Source organism: Indicator indicator, chromosome 2 (assembly GCF_027791375.1).
Source record: "Indicator indicator isolate 239-I01 chromosome 2, UM_Iind_1.1, whole genome shotgun sequence".
Classification (NCBI taxonomy): Eukaryota; Metazoa; Chordata; class Aves; order Piciformes; family Indicatoridae; genus Indicator; species Indicator indicator.
The window spans coordinates 22,742,812-22,764,356 of record NC_072011.1 but is presented as its reverse complement, the minus strand read 5'-3'; the positions used below and the strand labels follow the sequence as shown (position 1 = coordinate 22,764,356).

Below are 21,545 nucleotides of genomic sequence, written 5' to 3'. Positions count from 1 at the left end.
ACCTGGTAAATGAATATGTATGCCAGATATTTTCACACTTTTGCCCCTCCTAACAGGCCTTGCCTTGCTAACTTTAGCAGGTCATAACATTAGAGTCAAGAAAAAAAAGTATTTATACTTACATGTTAAAGATCTGAAAGCTATATAGAATAATTAAAAAAAAAAAAGGCAAACTCACTATCAAAAGGTTCTATTCTAACCAAATTAATGAGAAAAGTGCAACATAACTAGTAATGCAACATCCAGCATTAAAAAAAAGCATTATTCACCCTCCTTCCTTTAGATTTTAAAAACATTGGACCAGAAAGTTGAAATCTCCAATGCTCTCATTTTTTAAAATGTTAATCTTAAAAGCACAAATTTGCACTAAAAGTTTTAAAACAAACAAAAAAGTAAACCTTTAAGAATTGAGGATTTATGTACTTACCTGTGCATTAAGCATTCCAGTTTGCCTTTTTTTTTTTCTTTCAGAATTTTAATTTAAAGATAACACTGTTTTAACTGTAGTTGCTAATGGAAAAGTGACAGTTACAGACTATTTTCATTCCTTCAGGTAAAAGATGCCAATAAGGCTTTCAAAAAGTACAACTTGAAGCACTCTCAGAAAGCAATAACTATAAAAACATACCAGCCAGTAAATGGATTATAGTAGATTTTTACTCCATCCAGAGTGATGACCTCCCGCCATAAGAAGTGCAGTGCATTTTCTACGGAGAAAGAGTTGATGTTACTATTATGAGGTTTCACTATAAACAGCACACTACTTAGAACTGCCATATTGTGACATTTATAGACAAAAAGCAGTGCTTCATGACCAGCAAGATACACCAACTGCTGTTCAAGCAAAGGTTAGTTCATCACTTAGCATACCAACCAAACAGCAGCTTTTATAAAAAGGGTAATGAAATAATTAACAAAGGTTCTACTCAAATAGCAAGAAACATTACTGCTGACAATACAATATCACTGTCCTGAATTATGTAAGTGTTCCAGACTCGTATACTTGCCGTCGCTTGGAGTGTTTGTGTGGTTCTCTTGGTGAAGCATCCAGTTCACAGCCTCACTTTGGTATGGCCTCAGAATAGGAATTAATGCAGGATGCTGCACATCCTCTCTCAGTGACTGGATATCCTGCTGATGGGTATGCCTTACAAAGTCATAAAGCTCTTCAATATTTTGTCGCTCTAGTTCCATGTCAGACTCTTCCTCATCTTCCTCCAGCTCATCTGCATATACCAAGTCATCCAAGACACATGTTAACAGTAAATTTTGGTCAACATTTCAGTAAATTTTGCTGCTACGTATTTAGTTAATACATGAAAGCAAGCAAAGCAAAACGCTGCTGAAGTGTATGTGACGACTGCACCTGACTCAAACTGGCAGCAGTAGGAAACAATGAGCACTACTTTCCTAAAAGTTGAGATTAACGTGCTATGGCAATCATAGAGGTATACACAACCACCAGAGCTCTTCCTTTATAATGTAGGGATAGAATGATCAGACTTTATTTAATAAAGACCTTCTACTAAATATTTCCACTGATATAGAATCACAAATAATTCACATTTTAGATTTAAATGTTAGCATGGCTCAGTGATCTTATAGGAAGGGAAAACACACAGTGGGCTGTCAAGGATTTGTACATTTTTCATTAAACAAAGCCCTTCTTGATTAAAAAGAACCCAGGAGATTCTCTTCAGTGAGCTTTCATGTTAATTTAAATTATCCATCTGGATAAGAAAATTGTAGCAGTAGGACAACACTAAATTCTCACCACTTGCATCATTGCAAAACTCAGACAAGGCACACTTTAGAAATTAAAATTCCTTCTTAAGGCATGTACCCCCTAGGACAGAAGGCCTAGCCTTCCTTTCTACCCTCTAGAAAAGAAGGCCTTGTGCTTACATATTTTTCCACAGACTTTAAACAGTGTAAAACAAAAAAACCATGAAAAATTCAAAGGTAGGAAACTGATGTAAGGTGACGAAAAAGAGGTCTAAAATTAGAAACATCAGCTCCAGATGTACAATTCTACAGCTCAAAGAAAGATACTAGCCCTAGCTAGTAGTGGAGATAAAGCCCTCTTGGAGAATTATTCTCAAAAAAACCCAACCAACCAAAAAAACCAAAATAAGAAAACAACCCAAATTTAGAAGCAAGTTAAGTCCAGCATTTTCAGCACAAAGTGACATTAAAGTATATTCAAAAGTCTAATACACTGATAAAAAGAAAAAACAGCTAATGGCAGGCACAATTAAATTAAAATTATAATGCCTCCTGATAACAAAGAGATGTACTTGGCACAAATGCCAGAGAGTCCTATCTCAAAATAATGTTTGGAGGCTGCTATTAGGACTTTATTCCATAGAAAACAAAAGCTTTCTTTCATTCAAATGAATGGTAAAGGTGCAGAATGGTTTCCAAAACAAACAGCATGAAGTTATGTGCCTTTTGTATGACAGTCATGAGTCCCCTCCCCTAACCCTTTTAAGTCAATAGAACAATTCCAGTGCTTCACAAGGGACAATTCTGAAAGACATTAAGTTTCTATAAATTCATAAAAACTGTACATGTAAAGAACGCAAACAGAGTGCACATAGGGGGTTATTAATATTCCAGCTAAACAAAAAGCATCTAGTGGAGCATGCAGCTTTATATACTACAGAAATCATACCAAGGGATCCTCTCACACACATTCCTCACTTCATGGAAAGAACTGAGAAATTAAGAGTAATTACAGAGTATAACTTCGATCAATTAAGTTGATTTATGTCCTGGTTTGAGAACAACCCTTGGCAATCCGTAGTGACACCATCATGATCATTTGCTAAAGCAATAGGTTTTAAATCTCACATTTCAAAGCATACTAAATTGACTTCTCTATTGGAAATTTATCCAGAATTTTACAGGGGAGCAAAGATCACAATATACTTCAAATAACATATTTTTCACATGATTGGATATGTTTTGTCCATACCTCTCTCGGTTTTTTTTTTTTTTCATTCTCTCAAAGATATTTTTTTTTTTTAAATTATTAAACGGATCTATGCACCATAGGGATATTTAAAAGGATGCTAAGGAAGTTTAACTCTCTGTTACTTATTAAACAGTGATGGATTGAAGCTCAAGGGGGGCAGATTTAGACTAGATATTAGGAAGAAATTCTTTACAGTGAGGGTGCTGAGACACTGGAACACATTGCCCAGGAAGGTCATGGACGCCCCCCACCCTGGAGGTGTTCAAGGCCAGGTCAGACGAGGCCTTGAGCAATCTGGTCTAGTGGAAGGTGTCCCCACCAATGCCACAGGGATTGGAATTAGATACTCTCTAAGGTCCCTTCCAATCCAAACCATTATATGAATCTATGAATATCTAACTATGCTTTCAGTGACTTAAAAATATAATTCAATTACAAAGCTTTCACCTTAGTATTTCCTACCTCTGAGAAACAGATGCTATTGTACTACAAAAATTTTCTGACGTTTCATAATCAAGTATTCTACTTAATTCCTCCAGTGACTGAACTGAATTTCAGTAGGATCATTCCATTTTAGCTGTAGCACAGTTTCCAAATTACAGTATGAGAAATGAATCTTCCCTCTCTTTATTCTACATTAATGGAAAACTTGTTGCTTTACATTTAGCATTAAAAATACCATACAAAAACCACTCTCATGTGAACAAAAAAAAAAAAAGTTGAATGAAAATGGTGTATGGTACATGCTCTTGACATGCCATCAGTATGCCATATGCTCCATTCCATGGAGCATATGGCATATACCAAGACACCGTGGGAAAACAAACTCCAAAACATGTGAACTCAGCATTCACTAGAAAAAAAACAAGCCAGCAGTTAGACAATTTAGTCTTCTTTATTTTATTAAGATAAATGTGTAAATAGTACAGGTTTTTTTCATACTGAGAAAGCAGATAGCTGGCTCTACAAGTGATTTATGCCTGTGTGTTCCCTGAAGCAACAAGACACAACACATAATATTGCACAGCAAATAAAATATACAAGCTATTATAAAACTACTTATTAAGACAAACAAAAAAAAAAATCAATCTTTGTAAACAAATGTCTCAAAAAATTGGTTAACTCTCCAATTAACGTTCAAAACTCATGAAGCTTCTGCACATTAAATATTTTGTCACTCTTTTGCATCTATCTTATATTTGGTGTACCTTCAGATGGAATTCATTCCACAATGTCTCAAAACCACCCAGAAGGACATTAATGGTACAAGTACATTAAGGTTTATTTCTATTCCCACAGTCTTTGGTTTACTTATGTCATTTAGATGGCATTTATTAGCGTAAATCCAATACTGTATTATTGTTTTATGCCATATCAAAATATACATGCTGAAAAACAGTCAGAAAAAAATTTACAGCTGGCAACAAAGCTCTTCTAAAACTGATATCGCTGCATGCTTTCTGAAAAGGTAAGTTAAAGTGATAACAACCCAGCCACTCAGGTCCACATTCTTGCTCCAATAACTTTGAGAGGGATGTCTTCCCTTCCAGAAGCCGTATTGCTTCTGGGTATCACTTGTAAGATACACTGAACCATGTAGTCCACAAAAATCTGCCTTTGAGTGTACTGAGAAACCTGTGTGTTCCAGCAGAAAATTATTATCTCAAAAAAAAAAAAAAATCACTTTGTTAACTTTGTCCACAAACAATCACTTTCTCCAGTGAGAAGATATGCAGAGAAGAAAACTGTGCTTCCTGCTGTACCATTACCATATTTGAGCACACTTTCATATGCTTTAGTGATCTCAAGTCCGTGAATTCTTGGGCAACTATTCTGCTTCTAATGCATTTATGACAATATATTTTTCCTAATACATTAAAAAAAATATTACTATTCATTTCTATATCCTAAACTGTTTACTCTCCAGGCTTTTCTTTTAGATCTGTTTTATTGTGTTTTTAAACCTAAACTGACAAATTTGCTTCAGCCAAATCACTTCAGTTTTTTGAAGTATGACTTCTTACATCTTCCCTTCTCCCACATACTTATACTGGCCCTTCTTTTTTTTTTTTTAAGAGTTGCACATTTGTTCTTTGCAGAAAGCATGAATGTACAGAATTTATTCTATTAGCTCTTCCTTTTAGTTTCTCTTGAGCAAGCTGCTTAACTTCTAATTAACTCTGCCTTTTGAATTTACGTACAGTTATACAGGAGGTTCTAGTCTCCTACTGCTTCAGCAAAACCACTGAAACCCAGTATATGATGGTCACTGTTTCCAAGTCAGTCTTCAATTAACGTTATGAATATAACTTACACTCAGGAACAAGACCATGGTTGGGGCTTTTTTAAAGACTTTCCTAAGTCATCACACTATAAAGCAATCACTGATCACCTTAAAAATCTGTAGAAGTACTGGGTATAATGTGGTAAATACATCTTCAGCTCCAAAACAGTACAAGGTTTGTATTTATAAATTGCAGTTATATGTTCTTAAAACTGTCATAAAAGTGCATTTTCTAGTAGTTTACATCATAACTCCTTTACAGTATAAATCAAACACAAATTCTGCTGCCACAGTTGTGTGTTAAGTACCAAATTAGGAAGAAAGGCTTTCAAAGTTGAAATCCTGGTTCTTTTAAATAGATCCTGTATAACCTGGACAAGCTACTGCAGCCCTGTTCAAACAATCCAGATAAATCAGTGAAAATTATATTTGCTCACAAAAAGGTAAGAACTCAAACTTCTATGTGCCTCAGTGCCTTATCTCTAGATAAGGAATATTCTACCTGTAACTTGACCAAAACTGATTAACATATGATAATCAGATATGGAGAGAATTACTTAATAATACCTTGAAAGTTGCTCTAGATGGCAGGAATAACTTCTTATTTTCCCTTACATATAAAACTACTAAAACAAATATTAGTAAAAAAAAATTAATTCATCAGCATTAAACTGAATCACTTTACCTGGAATTAAAAAACTATAGAACTTTTCCATGAGTTTTTGAATCAGCTGATTAGCTTTTTTTGGCCTTCCACCTCCATCGCTGAGAAACTCTGGCTTACTTAGACCAGCTTCCAGAAGATAAATTCCAACCTGGGAAATGATTATACAGTTAATTGTTAGGTTGTTAGAATGACAAGAATATTATAAACAGAAGAGTATGAAGGAAACAACAATGCTTTGAAAATTAGCAGATGTAAACAGATACAAAAAAATGTACTAAAATCACCACATCGAGGATATTGTATATTGCAGCTAAAAGCTTCTGTGATTTCTTTGTGTAGTGTATTAGTAACAGTGCAACAGTAAAATTTTCTTTTTTTAAATCACAATGAAAACATTTACAAAAAGCATGCAGAAACTACTTGTTTTCATCACATTATAAAAATACACAGTAGCTGACAGACTTCATTGTTCAGAGGCTTTATATTTCAAAATAAAAAGTAACTTCTAAAAAGCATAATAAACATATGAACCCATACCTTTAAAGCTTGATCCTCTCTAGGCCTTTGATAAAGTCCAATTATCTTTTTCTTTTGCAGCCATCTCAAGCCTTCCAATATTTCACCACCTAAAGTTGCTTCCACCAAAATACATTGTTTGTAAGAACCCATGTATTCTTTTGTTTCATTACTGCACTCTTCTTCACTTCTTTCATGAACACAGACCTGCAGCTGATCATCAAAATCTCTTCTCATTAAAGTAAAGCCCCTTTCATGGAATCCGTCAGTTAGAATTTGCTCAGAAGGAAGATGAAGAGCAAATTCTCCCAACAAGGCTTTCCAGGACCCATCTGCACGGTATGGCAAGACTATAATATTTAGCTGTACTGACACAGGAGTCAAGCTGGAGTAAGAATCCTCTTCATCATTAACTGTCAAAAACTTGACAGATTTTAAACCACTCCCTTCCTTTTGAATGAGATCTTCATCAGTACCATCATCATTTATAACAATGAAGGATGCAGAAGAAGAGCTTGGACCTGGAACGTGGTCCTCATTACTTAATTCATCATCTAATGTTATCTCATTTCTGCGGTCTTCATGCATATCCCAGCAGAGCTTTTTCTTCTTCTCTTCATCCAATTTTGATGGAGGTGCACGTTTCCGACGACTACTCATTATGTTGCTTTCTCAACACTATTTTCAGTCCCTGCGAGGTGAAGTAAAGTAAGTCAGCAATAAGTATTACAAAATCAAACGCCCATACCAAAATTTCACTGCAAAAGGTTTGGACACAGATGTATGCATTAAGAAAATTAACTGTTCAAAAGAGACTTAAGTGTTATAGAGCCTCTGCTGTCCCTGTGCTGTTACACAAAGCTGGATATGAAGCATCTGCCTTGTACTACATCATAACCATTTCACCAGACAGCCACAGACAAAGATTAATAAAAATGCTACATTTCAGTCATTACTCAGAATCTTGTGGGACATCTATAAAATGAGAACCAGTAGAATTCCTGAAAAGTGGAAGTGGAAGGAGATGGCAAAATAAACTCCACAAACTAAAGTGCAGGAAGTACAAGATTTTGGGGTAGGTGTGGGGAAAAGAAACACACACAACACCCTTCCTTTTAAAGCCTACACTGAGATGAAACTTTAAACTTGACACAGGGCTAGTCTGAGCCTACCAATACATAAAATGTGGTTTAGAGCCTATGCTATCAAGCTCTGTCCTTAGAAGTCTCTAATGACCTTCCTACTAGTACTGGATACTTTATTTTCTCAGGAAGCTGTGCATCCTGGTATCTGGATACACAAGTTCGTTGCGGAGGATATCCTACTTATTCTATTTTTCATTTCACTGGGATCAATCAGCAAATTAAATGCATTGTCTTACTAATTTTGACTAGCTGCAAAGCTAAGTCAAGATACACATGTAATTCCTTGACTGAACCCAGGCAGTGAACATATTCTGTGAACAAAATGCTAGAAAATAAAGCACACATAGTAATACATACGAAAAAGCAGATTATGAAATCTCAAACCCATCTGGGAAAATAGTAGCTGCATACTCAAAACAACACACTCATACTTAAATATCCAAATCAATAGTGAACTTTTTTTTTCTCTGAAAAAAAATTGTTTTATAAGGAGCTTGAACACAGCAATAAATGTATGACTTCACATTACAGCACTATCTTTGCTATCAAAACCAGGAAAATATTTAGCTATCCATGTCTATTCAGTTTCTGAATACATACTTTTTAGAAAAGTAGGAAGTTGAGAGGCAAATATTCTAAGCTACTAAATCCAATATTCTGCAAAGTATTTTATGCTGGAATGGGGCATATTTCCTAGAATTCTGAATAATTTTAAAAGGTTTTATGAAAAACAAAGCCAACCAAACAACCAAAAACAACACAACAGCAGCAACAACAACAACAACCATCCTCTGATGTTTTTAAATTAAAGTCAAAAGAAACATTCAGGAATGTACAAATCTTGTTGTGTTTCACTTTCAGACACAACAGAATTAGGAAAGGAGATGAGAGTTTTCTGAAATGATGCTCAGGTATAGAGTGTTCCTGACAGTAAACAAAGCAACCCCCAACGGCAAGCATCACAACATTGAGCTTAAATCAAAGAACGAAGTATTCCTCCATCACCCACTCTGCGTGTGACACATCAACTTCGACATCACACTCCGACGAACAAAGCTAGAGAGAACTGCTCTGAGGAAAACCGTTTATAACTCCTGTGGCCAGGAGACGAGTGCGTCTACAACGGGATGTAACAAACCTGCAAACAGAAACACGGAAAGCAACCTGTAGAGGTATGGAGACCAGCGCTACCCCCGCGGCCTGCGTAGCAGCCGCGCTTCAGCAGTGCACAAACACCACACCAAGCAGCCCGCGGCTGTGATCCCCGGGCGACTGCCCTCTGCCCGCCCCGTTGTCCGGAAACAAGCAGGTCTCGCTGTCCCTAACGAAGTAAGTTACTGGAAACTCGGAAAGGAGGCGCCAGCAGTGGAGGAGCGTATTCAGCCATCACCGACACCTGCTACCGAAGAGCTTCGAAGAGGGTGCAGCTAGCCTGCCTACCGCCACAACCCCCCGGTTACTGCGCGGCCGTTGAGGCCAGGCGACAAACAAGCAGCCAGGCCAGAGCACCCACTACTAACCACGGGCACTTGTCCAGGCCCCTGAGCCGCCTAAGCCCTGCCACGGTCACCATGCCATCCCGCAGCCGGCCGCGGCAAGGCCACCTCCCCGCGCCATGGCCGGGAGGTCACCAGGTGCGCACGGCAAGCCCGCAGGCAGGCTGACTGACTGACTGACCGGCCACCACCCCCCTGAGCCCGGCGGACAGTCCCCTGCTGCGGCCCCTGGAGCCGCAGGGGTTAGCAGAGCCAGCGACCAGCAACGTACCGAAAGGGTAAGGCCACGACGGCTACTCTCCCGGCGCGGCCCCTGCTCCGCTTGGGGCAGACCCTCTCCCAGCAGCAAAGGGTGAGGAGGCGGGAACTCACGACCCCCGCCGCTGCTGGCGACGTCGGAAGGAACCCAGGGCGCGGGGGGCATGGGGGGAAGGCGGAGCGGGCACAGAGGATGCGCGCGCACCCGCCCTGGCCCAGCCAGCGGCCAATAGCACGTGAGGGAGATGACAGCTCTCCCCGCCCCTCGGGCCGGCGGAAGAAGCCTCGGGAGAGCGATCAGCGGCGCAGGCGCACTCGGTACCCGGGGCAAGGGGGCGGGGAAATGCTGCTCGCCGTTAGCGGGACGAAGCTTAAAGAGCAGCGGAGGTGGCGATTGTGGCATGAGTAGTTGCTACCTGCAGCTGGGAACGGCTTGGCGCAGTTGTGTCCCTGCTTGCGGTATCGTAAGTTAGTCCTTCTGCTGTGAGTAAAGCCTTCTAGTGTAGCGAGACAGATACAGAGCGGAATGGGCTGGGTTATGCCCGTGAAGAATGAGGTTGGAGAATATTGGGTAGGTTAAAGCCCTACATTGGGTTAACGAGGGGTTTCAGGCCTCTATAAGAGGTGTTCATCTAAGCGGTGATGGTAGAAAGCCCTCAAGTCCTCTTGGGAACCTACTGGCAACCTTTTGGCTTCAGTAACTTCGAGCACAAGTACACCAACAGTGCTTGGATCATTGCTTTTAAAAGTCTGGTATGGAAACTTAATCACAGAGCTGAGGAGATGCCATCTGGTTTCTGTGGCAAATGACACATGGGAAAAAGACACTGAGAAAGTATTTCTGAAAACAAAGGTGGGGGTGGTAACTTTAATGTAATCCATGAGGTGAAATGTTGAGAGAGCAGAGGTTTGCAAAGGTCCATTAAGTCATGTGTCAAGTCATTTAAGAGTGGATTTTTGGGACGCTTAGTACTGCAAAAAAGTCCATTACATTTTTAACAGCAAATATCACTTCAAAAAAAAAAATATGAAAACATCTTGTGAAACATGCAGATACACACTCATGGACTTGGAGCATCTGCAAATACACAAACTGGAAAGGCATTTACAATAAGCTGTGGGGTTTTTTTTCTTACAGCAATCCTTTCAACAATTTGTTAGTCTTTGCCAGTTAATTCATTGCTTGTCTGCGTCTCATTTTCTAGCGTTTTCAGCCCTTTTGGAAGGGTAAGTCCTGTGTGGGTTCTGTGGAGCTGCTCAAAATCATGGTGTATCTAAGTGAAGGGAGTTATCAGATCATTGGCACTTATACTGTGATGATTTGTCTATTTTAACTCACAATATTTTGTTTGCTGTGTGAACATTTGACATTCTTCTATGAAAATTCACTTTAAAATCATCACTAAATTCTGCATTACAATGTTCTGTGTGTAACTACAGAACAGAGACAAAAGGGAAAACACTAGTGTACATTGTTAAGGGAATAACAGCAACTGAGGAGTTGAAGACTGAGCAAACTTGTTTTATGGGAAGGTTCCTAGATGGGTCCATGTCTTAGAATCATAGAATCAACAAGGTTGGAAAAGACCTCAGAGATCATCAAGTACAACCTGTCACCCAAGACCTCATGACTAACTAAACCATGGCTTCAAGTGCCACATCCAATCCTTTTTTGAACACCTCCAGGGACAGTGACTCCACTCCCTAGGCAGCACGTTCCAATGGCAGATCACTCTGTGAAGAACTTTCTCCTCACCTCGAGCCTAAACTTCCCCTGGCACAGCTTGAGACTGTCTCCCCTTGTTCTGGTGCTGATTGCCTGGGAGAAGAGACCAACCCCCACCTGTCTACAACCTCCTTTCAGGTGGTTGTAGAGAGCAATAAGGTCACCCTGAGCCTCCTCCAGGCTAAAAAAAAACCCAGCTCCCTCAGCCTCTACTCATAGGGCTTGTGCTCAAGACCTCTCACCAGCCTCGTTGCCCTTCTCTGGACACATTCAAGTGTCTCAACATCCTTCTTAAATTGATGAGCCCAGAACTGGACACAGTACTCAAGGTGTGGCCTAACTAGAGCTGAGTACAGTGGCAGAATGACTTCCCTGCTCCTGCTGGCCACACTATTTCTGATACAGACCAGGATGCCATTGGCCTTCTTGGCCACCTGGGCATACTGCTGGCTCATGTTCAGCTGCTGTCAATCAGTACCCCCAGGTCCCTTTCTGCCTGGCTGCTCTCCAGCCACTCTGACCCCAGCCTGTAGCTCTGCATGGGGTTGTTGTGGCCAAAGTGCAGCACCCAGCACTTGGACTTGTTAAATGCCATCCTGTTGGACTCTGCCCATCTGTCCAATCTGTGAAGGTCCCTCTGCCGAGCCCTCCTACCCTCTAACAGATCAACACCTGCTCCCAACTTGGTGTTGTCTGCAAACTTACTAGTGGTGGACTCAATCCCCTCATCCAGATCAATCAATAAAGATATTGAACAGGATGGGGCCCGACACTGATCCCTGGGGGACACCACTAGTGACAGGCTGCCAGCTGGCAGTGGCACCATTCACCACCACTCTCTGGGCTCGGCCCTCCAGCCAGTTCCTAACCCAGCACAGAGTGCTGCTGTCCAAGCCACAGGCTGACAGCTTGGCCAGGAGTTTGCTGTGGGGGACAGTGTCAAAGGCCTTGCTGAAGACCAGGTAGACTACATCAACAGCCTTTCCCACATCCACCAGGCTGGTCACCTGGTCATAGAAGGAGATCAGGTTGGTAAGGCAAGACCTGCCCTTCCTAAATCCATGTTGGCTGGGCCTGATTCCTTGGCTGTCCTGCAGGTGCACTGTGATTGCCCCCAAGATGATCTGCTCCATAATTTTCCCTGGCACTGAGGTCAGGCTGACAGACCTGTAGTTTTCAGGTTCCTCCATCCAGCCCTTCTTGTGGATGGGCATCACATTAGCCAGCTTCCAGTCATCTGGGACCTCTCCAGTGAGCCAGGACTGGTGGAAAATGATGGACAGTGGCTTGGCCAGCTCATCTCCCAGCTTTCTCAGTACCCATGGATTTGTGAGTATCCAAGTGGCTCAGCAAGTCCCTAACTACTTCCTCCTGGATTTCAGGGGGATTATACTGCTCCCTGACCCCATCTGCCAGTTCAGGAGGCCAGTTATCCTGAAGTCCTCCTGCCTTGCTGTTGAAAATGGAAGCAAAAAAGGTATTTAGTACCTCAGCCTTTTCCTCGTCTTTGGTTACAATATTCCCCTCTAAGTCCAATAAAGAGTGGAGTTTTTTCTTCCCCCTCTTTTTGGCATTAATATATTTATAAAAATGCTTTTTATTGTCTTTCACAGAAGTGGCCAGTTTGAGTTCTAACTGGGCTTTTGCCTCTCTAATTTTTCTCCTAACAACATCCTTAAACGTATCTCGAGTTGCCTCCCCCCCTTTCCAAAGGCAATACACCCCCTCCTTTTTTCCCTTAATTCCTTCAAGAGATGCTTGCCCATCCAGGCTGGTTGCCTTCCCTGGCAGCTCATCTTTCGGCATGTGGGCACAGCCTGTTCCTGTGCCTTCAGAGTTCCTGGACCCCTTTGTTCTTAAGGGCTGCTACCCAGGGTACTCTCCAAATTAGTTGCTTAAATAAGGTGAAGTTTGCCCTCTGGAAGTCCAAAATAAGGGTTCTATTATCGCTCCTCCTTATTTCCCTGTGTGTTGAAAACTCTGCTATCTCATGGTCACTGCACCCTAGACAGCCTCCTACCATCACATCTCCCACCAGCCCTTCTCTATTTGAGAACAGCAGGTCAAGCAGGGCCTGACCCCTGGTAGGCTCACATAACATCTGCATCAAGAAGCTGTCCTCCATACACTCCAAGAACCTTCTGGACTGCCTCCTCTCTGCTAAGTTCCCAGCAGATGTCTGGCAGGTTAAAGTCGCCCACAAGAACAACGTCTGATGATCCTGAGACAGCCAGGATGGATTCCCCATGCTTCTCCTAACAGGGACCTGTACCCATCCTTCCCTGTTTCCGGGGTTGCCTCCCTCAACTGGGGGGGTCTGTAAGGCCTGCTCCCACATATCTAACTCCCTTTCGCATTCCATTATAGTTCTGAGTCCTAATACTTCATCCTTTAGCTCAGCCACCAGATTGAGAAGGTTATTCACCTGGTCACATCTCACACAGGTGTTGTCTCCTTCACCCTCCATTCCAAATGCCAGGCTCCAGCACTCTCTGTAGCTAGCAGCCTGGACACCTGCATGCTTGTGCTCCGGCTCTGTCTGGGTACCTACCATTTTTCTAGTCGCCTTTGGTCGAGTCATTACCATGGTTGGATCTCTTCAGGCAAGTGAAATTAAGTTTGGGGGGTTTTATTGTTTGTTTTTAAATATATATATTCCACCTGAGTATTATATTTTGCTCAAGCTACCACAGAAGCTTCTGTACTCTGTCAATTGAGCCGGCGTGTGTCCAGCAATCCATCCAGAACATTAGCTCTCTTGCCAAATGGCGGTCATGCAGCTTTGCTATCGTGTGTTTAAATTTCCCACAGCTGTCACCCTCCCGAGCAGGCACGTGAGAGGACGACCCTGCCGGTCCTCGCTGTCTGCCAAGGTCCTCTCGCCCCAAAAAGCTCCAAAAAAACCCCAAAATAGAGCACCTCTCAGCTCAAGCACACCGGTCCCGGTGCCTGTCCCAAGCAGCTCTCTTGCCAAATGGCAGTCTTGATGGGGTTCATGGCAGGGCAGGGCTGTGGAGAGCTGGAGACTGCACATTCAGTGGTATTACGGGGGCAGGAGCTGACAGCATCCAGAGCTGATGTGGAGTCTTGGAGCACAGGGGTGCCTTGGGGGACCAGCAGGGATGGTCGTGTCCTGAGGATGCTGATACTGATGAGAATTTGCTGGTGTTGCAGCCACAGCTTTGCTGCTAGCAATTTTTCTATCAACTGTATGAAAAAAATTTTGGGGAGGTGGCAAAACTGCTAGTTTAACTCAAATAGAAGGTTCTATCAATTCAAAAAGCTTAAGCTCAGACCTGGACCACCAGCTCACCATGAGTCCCCATCCTATGATCACATCCCCAGTGACCCATGCCTCTGGGTGTGCTGTGCCCTGGCACACTGGGTCTGTGCATCACAGCCTGCTGAGCTGGTGGCTTGGAGTTGCCTTGGGAGGCTTTTTATCCTCTGAGGTCTTGTTAAAAGAGCCTCCTTTTTTTTATTTTTTTTCTTTTTAATGGAGGCATGCATTTCTGAATATGCCTTTTGGGATTTAGCTGTTGACTCAATCAGTAAGATAGTAGTGAAAGTTATGTGCTTCCATAGGAACTTATGTTTCACTCTTACCTCCTGGCATGCAGCCATATGCCTGGATAGGCAGCTCCCTTTAAAGGGACAACGCCTAGGTTCATGCTGCAAGATGCAAACATGGGATTTTCCCATCCTGAACTGGTTCTTTCAAATGATAGGAGTCAAGGCAGCCAGAAGACAACTGATGTAAGGGAGCCATAAAAGCAGTATGCTGTCAGTCTGGAACAGCATGGATTCCACCCATGTGGGACCTCAAATGTAGGACTCTTCATGCAAATGTCCTGAACCTGCTATTGATAACCTGATGCTATGAGGAAGATCCACCAGTGACTGAAGCTTATCCTTCTCCACTTTATGAACTCTGGGCTCTACCAACAATGGGGCATGGGAAAGAAAAGGGAAGTCTGACAGATGGAACGATACCCCTTTCCTGCAGTTTGTAACCAAAAGGTTTCTGGATTCTTGTCATGCTGAAGGTTTGTCTTGCTTAAATACAGACTGGACACAGCTCCTTCCAAAATACCTTACATACAATATAGACTGTGCTGCTTGCCCAAGAATTAGCTTATGCCCTCTGGTATGTCTTGTAGAGGCTGCACAGGCATAGCCTAAAAGGCTTCATATAAGAATCTGACCCTAAGGTTAGCAATTGTGAGTCCCACAAAAGCTCTTTGTGAGAGAGAATATTCTGAATTTCTGAAGGAGCACTAAACTTTTGGCACAGGCTTCATCCAATTCTGAATCCAGTAGCTGATGAATGATCTAGAGAAATTTCCCCAGTCTCCTTCAAACTGAAAAACACATTTCAGATGTAATGTTCTAGCAGTGGCGATCTTACCTATCCCTTACCCTAGTTTACCTAGGAACTGGTGACCATCAAAACACTACCCTCTTCCTACTAAAAGCCTAAAGAGCACTACTGTGACTCAGAGTTCTACAATATAAGTTTATGGCAGTATGAAAAAGAGCAGACTAAAGTGACCGAACCAAAGCATTACATCACATATTCTCCTGCAGGAAGAGAATAGAAGAAAAACACATGGCAAATGATAGCCCAGTCACTCACCCATTCTTAGAAACTGCTCCAACAGCATACACATCAAGAATTCATATAGAAAAAGCAGACAACAATCTGTTTTTCATCAAGCTCTGTTCACAGCTAAAGCCTGTGAATCTCTTAATAAGTCCTTGTCTTTTAGTTAACTTTTGTAATTCTGTAATGTACATATTTAATGACTTCCTCTCCAGGGTTGGGATTTGTGCATTCTTCAATAGTGATGGTGGGGTTTTAGGACTTTTGATGAACATTTCTGAAAGTGAAATTTATTTTCTTATCTGGTTGTCATAAAAATTAATAAGCAAAAAAGGAGCCTTTCTGCTTTCAGAAGAGGGGAAAATACAATGGCACCAGGAGAGTGTCTGTTCTGCATAATGAACCTCTTTTTTTCTCTCATCCTCATTCTGTAGGAACGTACATTCTGTAGAAATTACCTTCCTCAGTTCTCAGGATAAATGAGCTGTGTTTTAAAATAAGGGTCAAGAGCAGGTGGAAGAATGCCTGTTTCTATTCAGCAGCCAATGACTAGGGATCCTAGTGATTAGTACCTAGTAATTTCCCTCCTGTTCTAAAGGACTTGAATGTATGAAAGAATGTAATTGCTGTTTAATTTAACAAAATAGAAAGGAACTGTATAAAGAGAAGAGAATATAACATAAAATGAGACTGTGTTTTTTTGACCACATTTGAAAACATAGCCTCTCTTGCCTATGGATAAAAATTTCCCCTTTGCTCTCGGCAGGAACTCTTAAATCGCAGAAAGAGTAACCAAACAAAAGCAGGAGACATACTACTTTGCAAAGTGTTTCTTTTGTGAGGAAGGATGGAGAAAACAGCATGCCAACCAATGCAATACTTTAGAGTCCTTTCTACCAATATTTTAGGTGCAAAGGCAACTAGAAGAAAGGAAATCAAAGTTGTATTTGTTGGCAGATTGGTTCTGGGGGCAGGAAATGCAAGCAGTTGCAGCAAAAGAATAAAACTGAGAGGAGATAGGCTATATTCCCTGCACTACAATGACTGATGACAACTTTCTGCTGCAGGTAGTTGAAGAACCAACAAGGAGAAGCACAACGCTGGACCTTGTATTAATAAACAAAGAAGGACTGGTTGTAGATGTTAAGGTTGGGGGTGATCTTGACTGTAGTGACCATGACATGTTAGAGTTTAGTATTGCTAGACAAAGAAGCAGGGTGATAAGTAAAATTTTATCCCTGGACTTTAAGAGGGCTAACTTGGCCCTCTTCAAAACTCTACTTAGAATTATCCAGTGGGCTAAGGTGCTAGAAGGAAGGGGAGCCCAAGAGATCTGGTTCATATTCAAACATTACCTCCTCCAAGCTCAAGAAAAAGGTATTCCCTTGAAAAAAATCAAGTAAGAGAGGCGGGAGACCTGCATGGATAAGCAGGGAGCCCTTGGAGAAGCTCAAAAAGAAAAAGGTGGATTACAGTATGTGGAAAGAAGGTCTGGTCAATTGGGAAGATTATAGAAATATTGTCAGAGAATGTAGAGATGCGATAGGCCAAGGCTGTCTTGGAACTGAGTCTAGCCAGGGAGGTGAAAGAAAACAAAAAGAGCTTTTTCAAATACATCAATGACAAAAGGAAGAGCCGGGGAAAGGTGGGGCCACCATGAACGATAGGGGAGATATGATAACTGACGATGCAGAGATAGCAGAGTTGCTGAATGCCTTCTTTGCCTCAGTCTTTACTCCTAAGATCAGCACTCAGGAACCCTAGTCTCTGGAAGCAAGGAAGCAGAACTGGAGGGAGGAGGACACTCACTAGTCAGTCAGGACTGGGTTAGAGATCTGAAACACACAAATCCATGGGCCCAATGGGGTGCATCCACTTGTGCTGAGAGAGCTGCTGATGCTGTTGCTGAGCCTCTCTCCATCATTTTTGAAAAGTCATCAAGAGCAGGAGAGGTGCCTGACAACTGGAAGATAGCCATTGTCACTCCATTCTTCAAAAAGGCAAGAAGGAAGACCCAGATAACTACAGACCGGTCAGCCTCACTTCCATCCCTGGAAAGATGATGGAGCAGCTCATTCTGGAGGTTATCTCTAAACACATGGAAGAAAAGAGAGTTATCAGGAGTAGCCAACAGTAATTTACCAAGGGGAGATCTTGCTTGACTAATCTGATAGCCTTCTACAAAACCATGACCAAATGAGTAGACAAAAGAAGAGCAGTGGATGTCATATAGCTTGACTTCAGTAAGGCTTTTGATACTGTCTCCTATAGCATCCTTACAGAAAAGCTCAGGAAATGTGGCATAGGTGATTGGTCCATGAAGTGCCTCAACAACAGATTTCAGAGTGTTGTGATCAGTGGCACAGAGTCAAGCTGGAGGCCTGTGGCCAGTGGTGTTCCCCAGGGATCACTACTGGGTCCAGTTTTGTTCAATATCTTTATCAACGACCTGGATGAGGGGATTGAGAGTACCCTCAGTAAATTTGCTGATGATACAAAACTGGGGGAGTGGCTGACACGTGTCCAAAGAAGGGCCATGAGGATGATCTGAGGGCTGGAGCCCCTCTTCTATGGACACATTGAGACAGTTGGGGCTATTCAGTCTGGAGAAGAGAAGGCTCCAAGGAGACCTTATTGTGGCCTTCCAGTATCTTAAGGGGGCCTACAGGAAGTCTGGTGAGGGACTTTTCAGGATGTCAGGCAGGGATCAGACTAGAGGGAATGGAGCAAAACTAGAAGTGGGTAGATTCAGATTGGATTTCAGGAAGAAGTTCTTCACCATAAAGGTGGTGAGACACTGGAGCAGGTTGCCCTGGGAGGTGATAGAAGCCCCATCCCTGGAAGTTTTTAAGGCCAGGCTGGATGGGGCTCTGAGCCACCTGATCTAGTGTGAGGTGTTGGAACTGGATGATCCTTGAGTTCCCTTCCAACCCTGACAATTCTGTGATTCTATGACAACCCGTTAGGCTGTGCTGCCATCCAGTGAAATCTGGACAGGCTGGAGAGCTGGGTGCAGGCAAACCTCATGAAGTTCAATAAGGACAAGTGCAGGGTCCTGCATCTGGGGAGGATTAACAACAGGCAACAACAGTACAGGTTAGCTGCTGGAAAGCAGCTACATGGAGAAATACCCCATTGGCGTCCTAGTGGACAGCAAGTTCTCCATGGGTCAGCTATGTGCCCTTGTGGTCAAGAGAGCCAATGGTATCCTGGGGTGCATCAAGAACAGTATGTTCAGCAGGTCTAGGAAGGTTCTTCTACCCCTCTACTCTGCCCTGGTGAGACCACACCTGGAGTGTTGTGTCCAGTTTTGGGCTCCCCAATTCAAGAGAGACAGAGACCTGCTGGAGAGAATCCAACGGAGAGCCACGAGGATGATTAGGGGATTTGAGCATCTCACCTATGAAGAGAGACTGAGAGCCCTGGGGCTGTTTAGTCTTGAGAAGACTGAGAGGGCATCTGATCAATGTCTATAAATATCTGAGGTGTGGGTGTCAAGTGGAGGGGGCCAATCTTTTTTTGGTGGTGTGCAGTAATGAGGAACAATGGATACAAACTTGAACGTAGAAGGTTTCACCTTAACACGAGGAGAAACTTCTTTACAGTGAAGGTGACAGAGCACTGGAACAGGCTTCCCAGGGAGGTTGTGGAGTCTCCTTCTCTGGAGACTTTCAAAACCCACCTGGAGGCATTCCTGTGCAGAGTACCTTAAGTAATCCTGCTCTGGCAGGGTGCTGCACTTAGTGATCTGTGGAAGTCCTTTCCAATCTCTAACAGTCTGTGATTCTGTGATTCTGTGACTTCATATTATGCTGAAGAGTTAACTGGGGATCTGTGTACCTCCACAAATGAGGTGGCAAACCAGTCCTGTGCTAATCAGTTGACTGGTAAGAAAACCTTTTTGAGTTCCATATATAAAAAGTCAGCATCTGATAGCAATGAAAAGATGGAACCCAATGGAGGCATAACAACGTTCCAGTCTTTCCCAAGTGTTAATAAACTGGTCATTATTCTGTGCCATGGTAGGAAATTACGTTCATGGGTTCAGTTCTACCAAACTTCCTTAGTGTTTGGTTTTTAAAGTACCATGGAACCATGGCATGGCAAACCTCTCTGTTTTCACTTTTTCAGGGCTTCAGTTCTATTTCTTCAAAATAGCAAAGTTCAGTGTAGCACTTGTGCCCTTCTGCCTCTTAACACAGGAGCTCCTGGAGGAATCTATCTGCACCCCATGGAATAACACTCTTCAGGCCATCTGTCTCAGCTCACGTGTATGCACAATTCTTACACACCCGTGTCCATCTGCTGCTCAGCTGAGCTACGTGCTGGTTTTGTGAAGACCAGGTGGTACACCTGACCTCAGGACTGACAGGAGCAGCTGATCAGTCACTGGTGGGAGTTAAGCCCGTCTCTCTTTTTCCAAGAGGACAGGGCAGTTAAAAAGACTGTCTAAATATAGATCAGAAAAAAAAAAATAACCATGTCATTGCATCTAGGACATTGCCTAGAGTTGCTATGTAGGATTTAGAATCCAGTTCTTGAAGTTATTTAAGTATATACCTAAATAAGGTGTTTTCATTGCTTTACTACTACTTTTATAACCCATTTATTTATTTAGTATGCATAACAAAAATGTATAAAGGAGATGTTTGCAGTCTCTGAGAAGAAGCAAGATCACTAATAAAGCTGGAAGTAAGTAAATAAAATGTTTATTGTAAAATCAGTAACAGCATTTGAAAAATTTAGGCTCAGAACATAGATGTTTCTAATGTAACACATGGCACAGTGGTTTGGAGGAGAGATGAAAGACACGACAGAGATATTTCAGATGGTATCTATTAGAGATACCTTTCTGACAGTGAAAAATCTTGATTTTCACACTCTGGCAAGAGAAGAGTTGAATTCATAGCTGAGTCTAATATAAAAATTAAGCCAAGCAAAACTTCATGCAAAATTCTTATCTCTGGTCTGCACTATGAATAAAAAGGCAATTGAAAATGAAATAAAAATGTACAGTCTTCTGGGATAATTTTCTTTTGGCCACTTTCCTTTTAAAGAAATGAGAAGCGGTTTTTGTATTTTCTGTCAAAGAAAATATGAACTTCATCAGGGATGCCATTTCCTTGATTTATAAAATTAGAAGTGCAGAAAGATCTGCAGTACTCATGCCAGAAACCAATGTATTTGTTTAGCACAGGTGAAAATCTGCCTTCAAAGGTGGTTTTTGTCAAGTTTAGCAGGGACTGATGGTAAGATTAGTTCGCAAAGATGGATGTAGCTTCATGGCAGATTAATAATCAGTCTCTTTAGAGAGGTGTTATATTTAATTATCTCTCTAAAATTCACCTTTGAGCCCACTTGGGCTGTTACACTGACTCAGACAAAACACCTGGTTTTACACAAGAGTGAGATGTGTATTCTGCACTGCCCAGCATTTGTTCTGGTTCTGGGCTGAGGGAACAAGCAGTGCTGAATCGTGGACTGCACAGGGCACAAAATAGCTGAGGGGTTACTGCACAGCCTGCAGCTAACTGCCCAGTGCTTCAGGTTACTTACACTTTATCTGGATGTTGTTAATACCAGACAGTATTTATGGGAGAAGACATAATGATATTTATGTCTGCAGTGTATGAAGTAGTTAAATACTGTGCAGCACTGTGCCACAAGGGAAGTGCAGTGGGACAGTTCTCGGCTGGGCAGCAGAAATGGCTGCTTGTGCTGCTAATGCAATGGGATCTGGTCCTTCATAACTTTTCTCTGAAAGGCACAGTAAATCTGGAACAAGAGAATTCTGAGTATGGTAGAACAAGGCTGATGTTGCTTTCATCCTGGGGTGTATTAGAAGGGGTGTGGTTAGTAGGTCAAGACAGATT

General features: G+C 42.1%; 1 protein-coding gene across 2 annotated transcripts in view; it reads right to left on the bottom strand.

Moving 5' to 3' along the window:
- Positions 1-7,104, bottom strand: part of SHPRH (SNF2 histone linker PHD RING helicase) — a 50,526-nt gene extending 43,422 nt beyond the window's left edge. For both annotated transcript variants that reach the window (XM_054392940.1, XM_054392949.1), the window contains exons 1-4: positions 6,466-7,104; positions 5,947-6,076; positions 1,008-1,226; positions 629-707 (exon numbers count right to left, since the gene is read on the bottom strand). In XM_054392940.1, coding sequence (XP_054248915.1) covers positions 629-707; positions 1,008-1,226; positions 5,947-6,076; positions 6,466-7,104 — 1,067 coding nt within the window. The remainder of the gene's footprint in view (positions 1-628; positions 708-1,007; positions 1,227-5,946; positions 6,077-6,465) is intronic.
- Between the last annotated feature and the right edge of the window lie 14,441 nt (positions 7,105-21,545).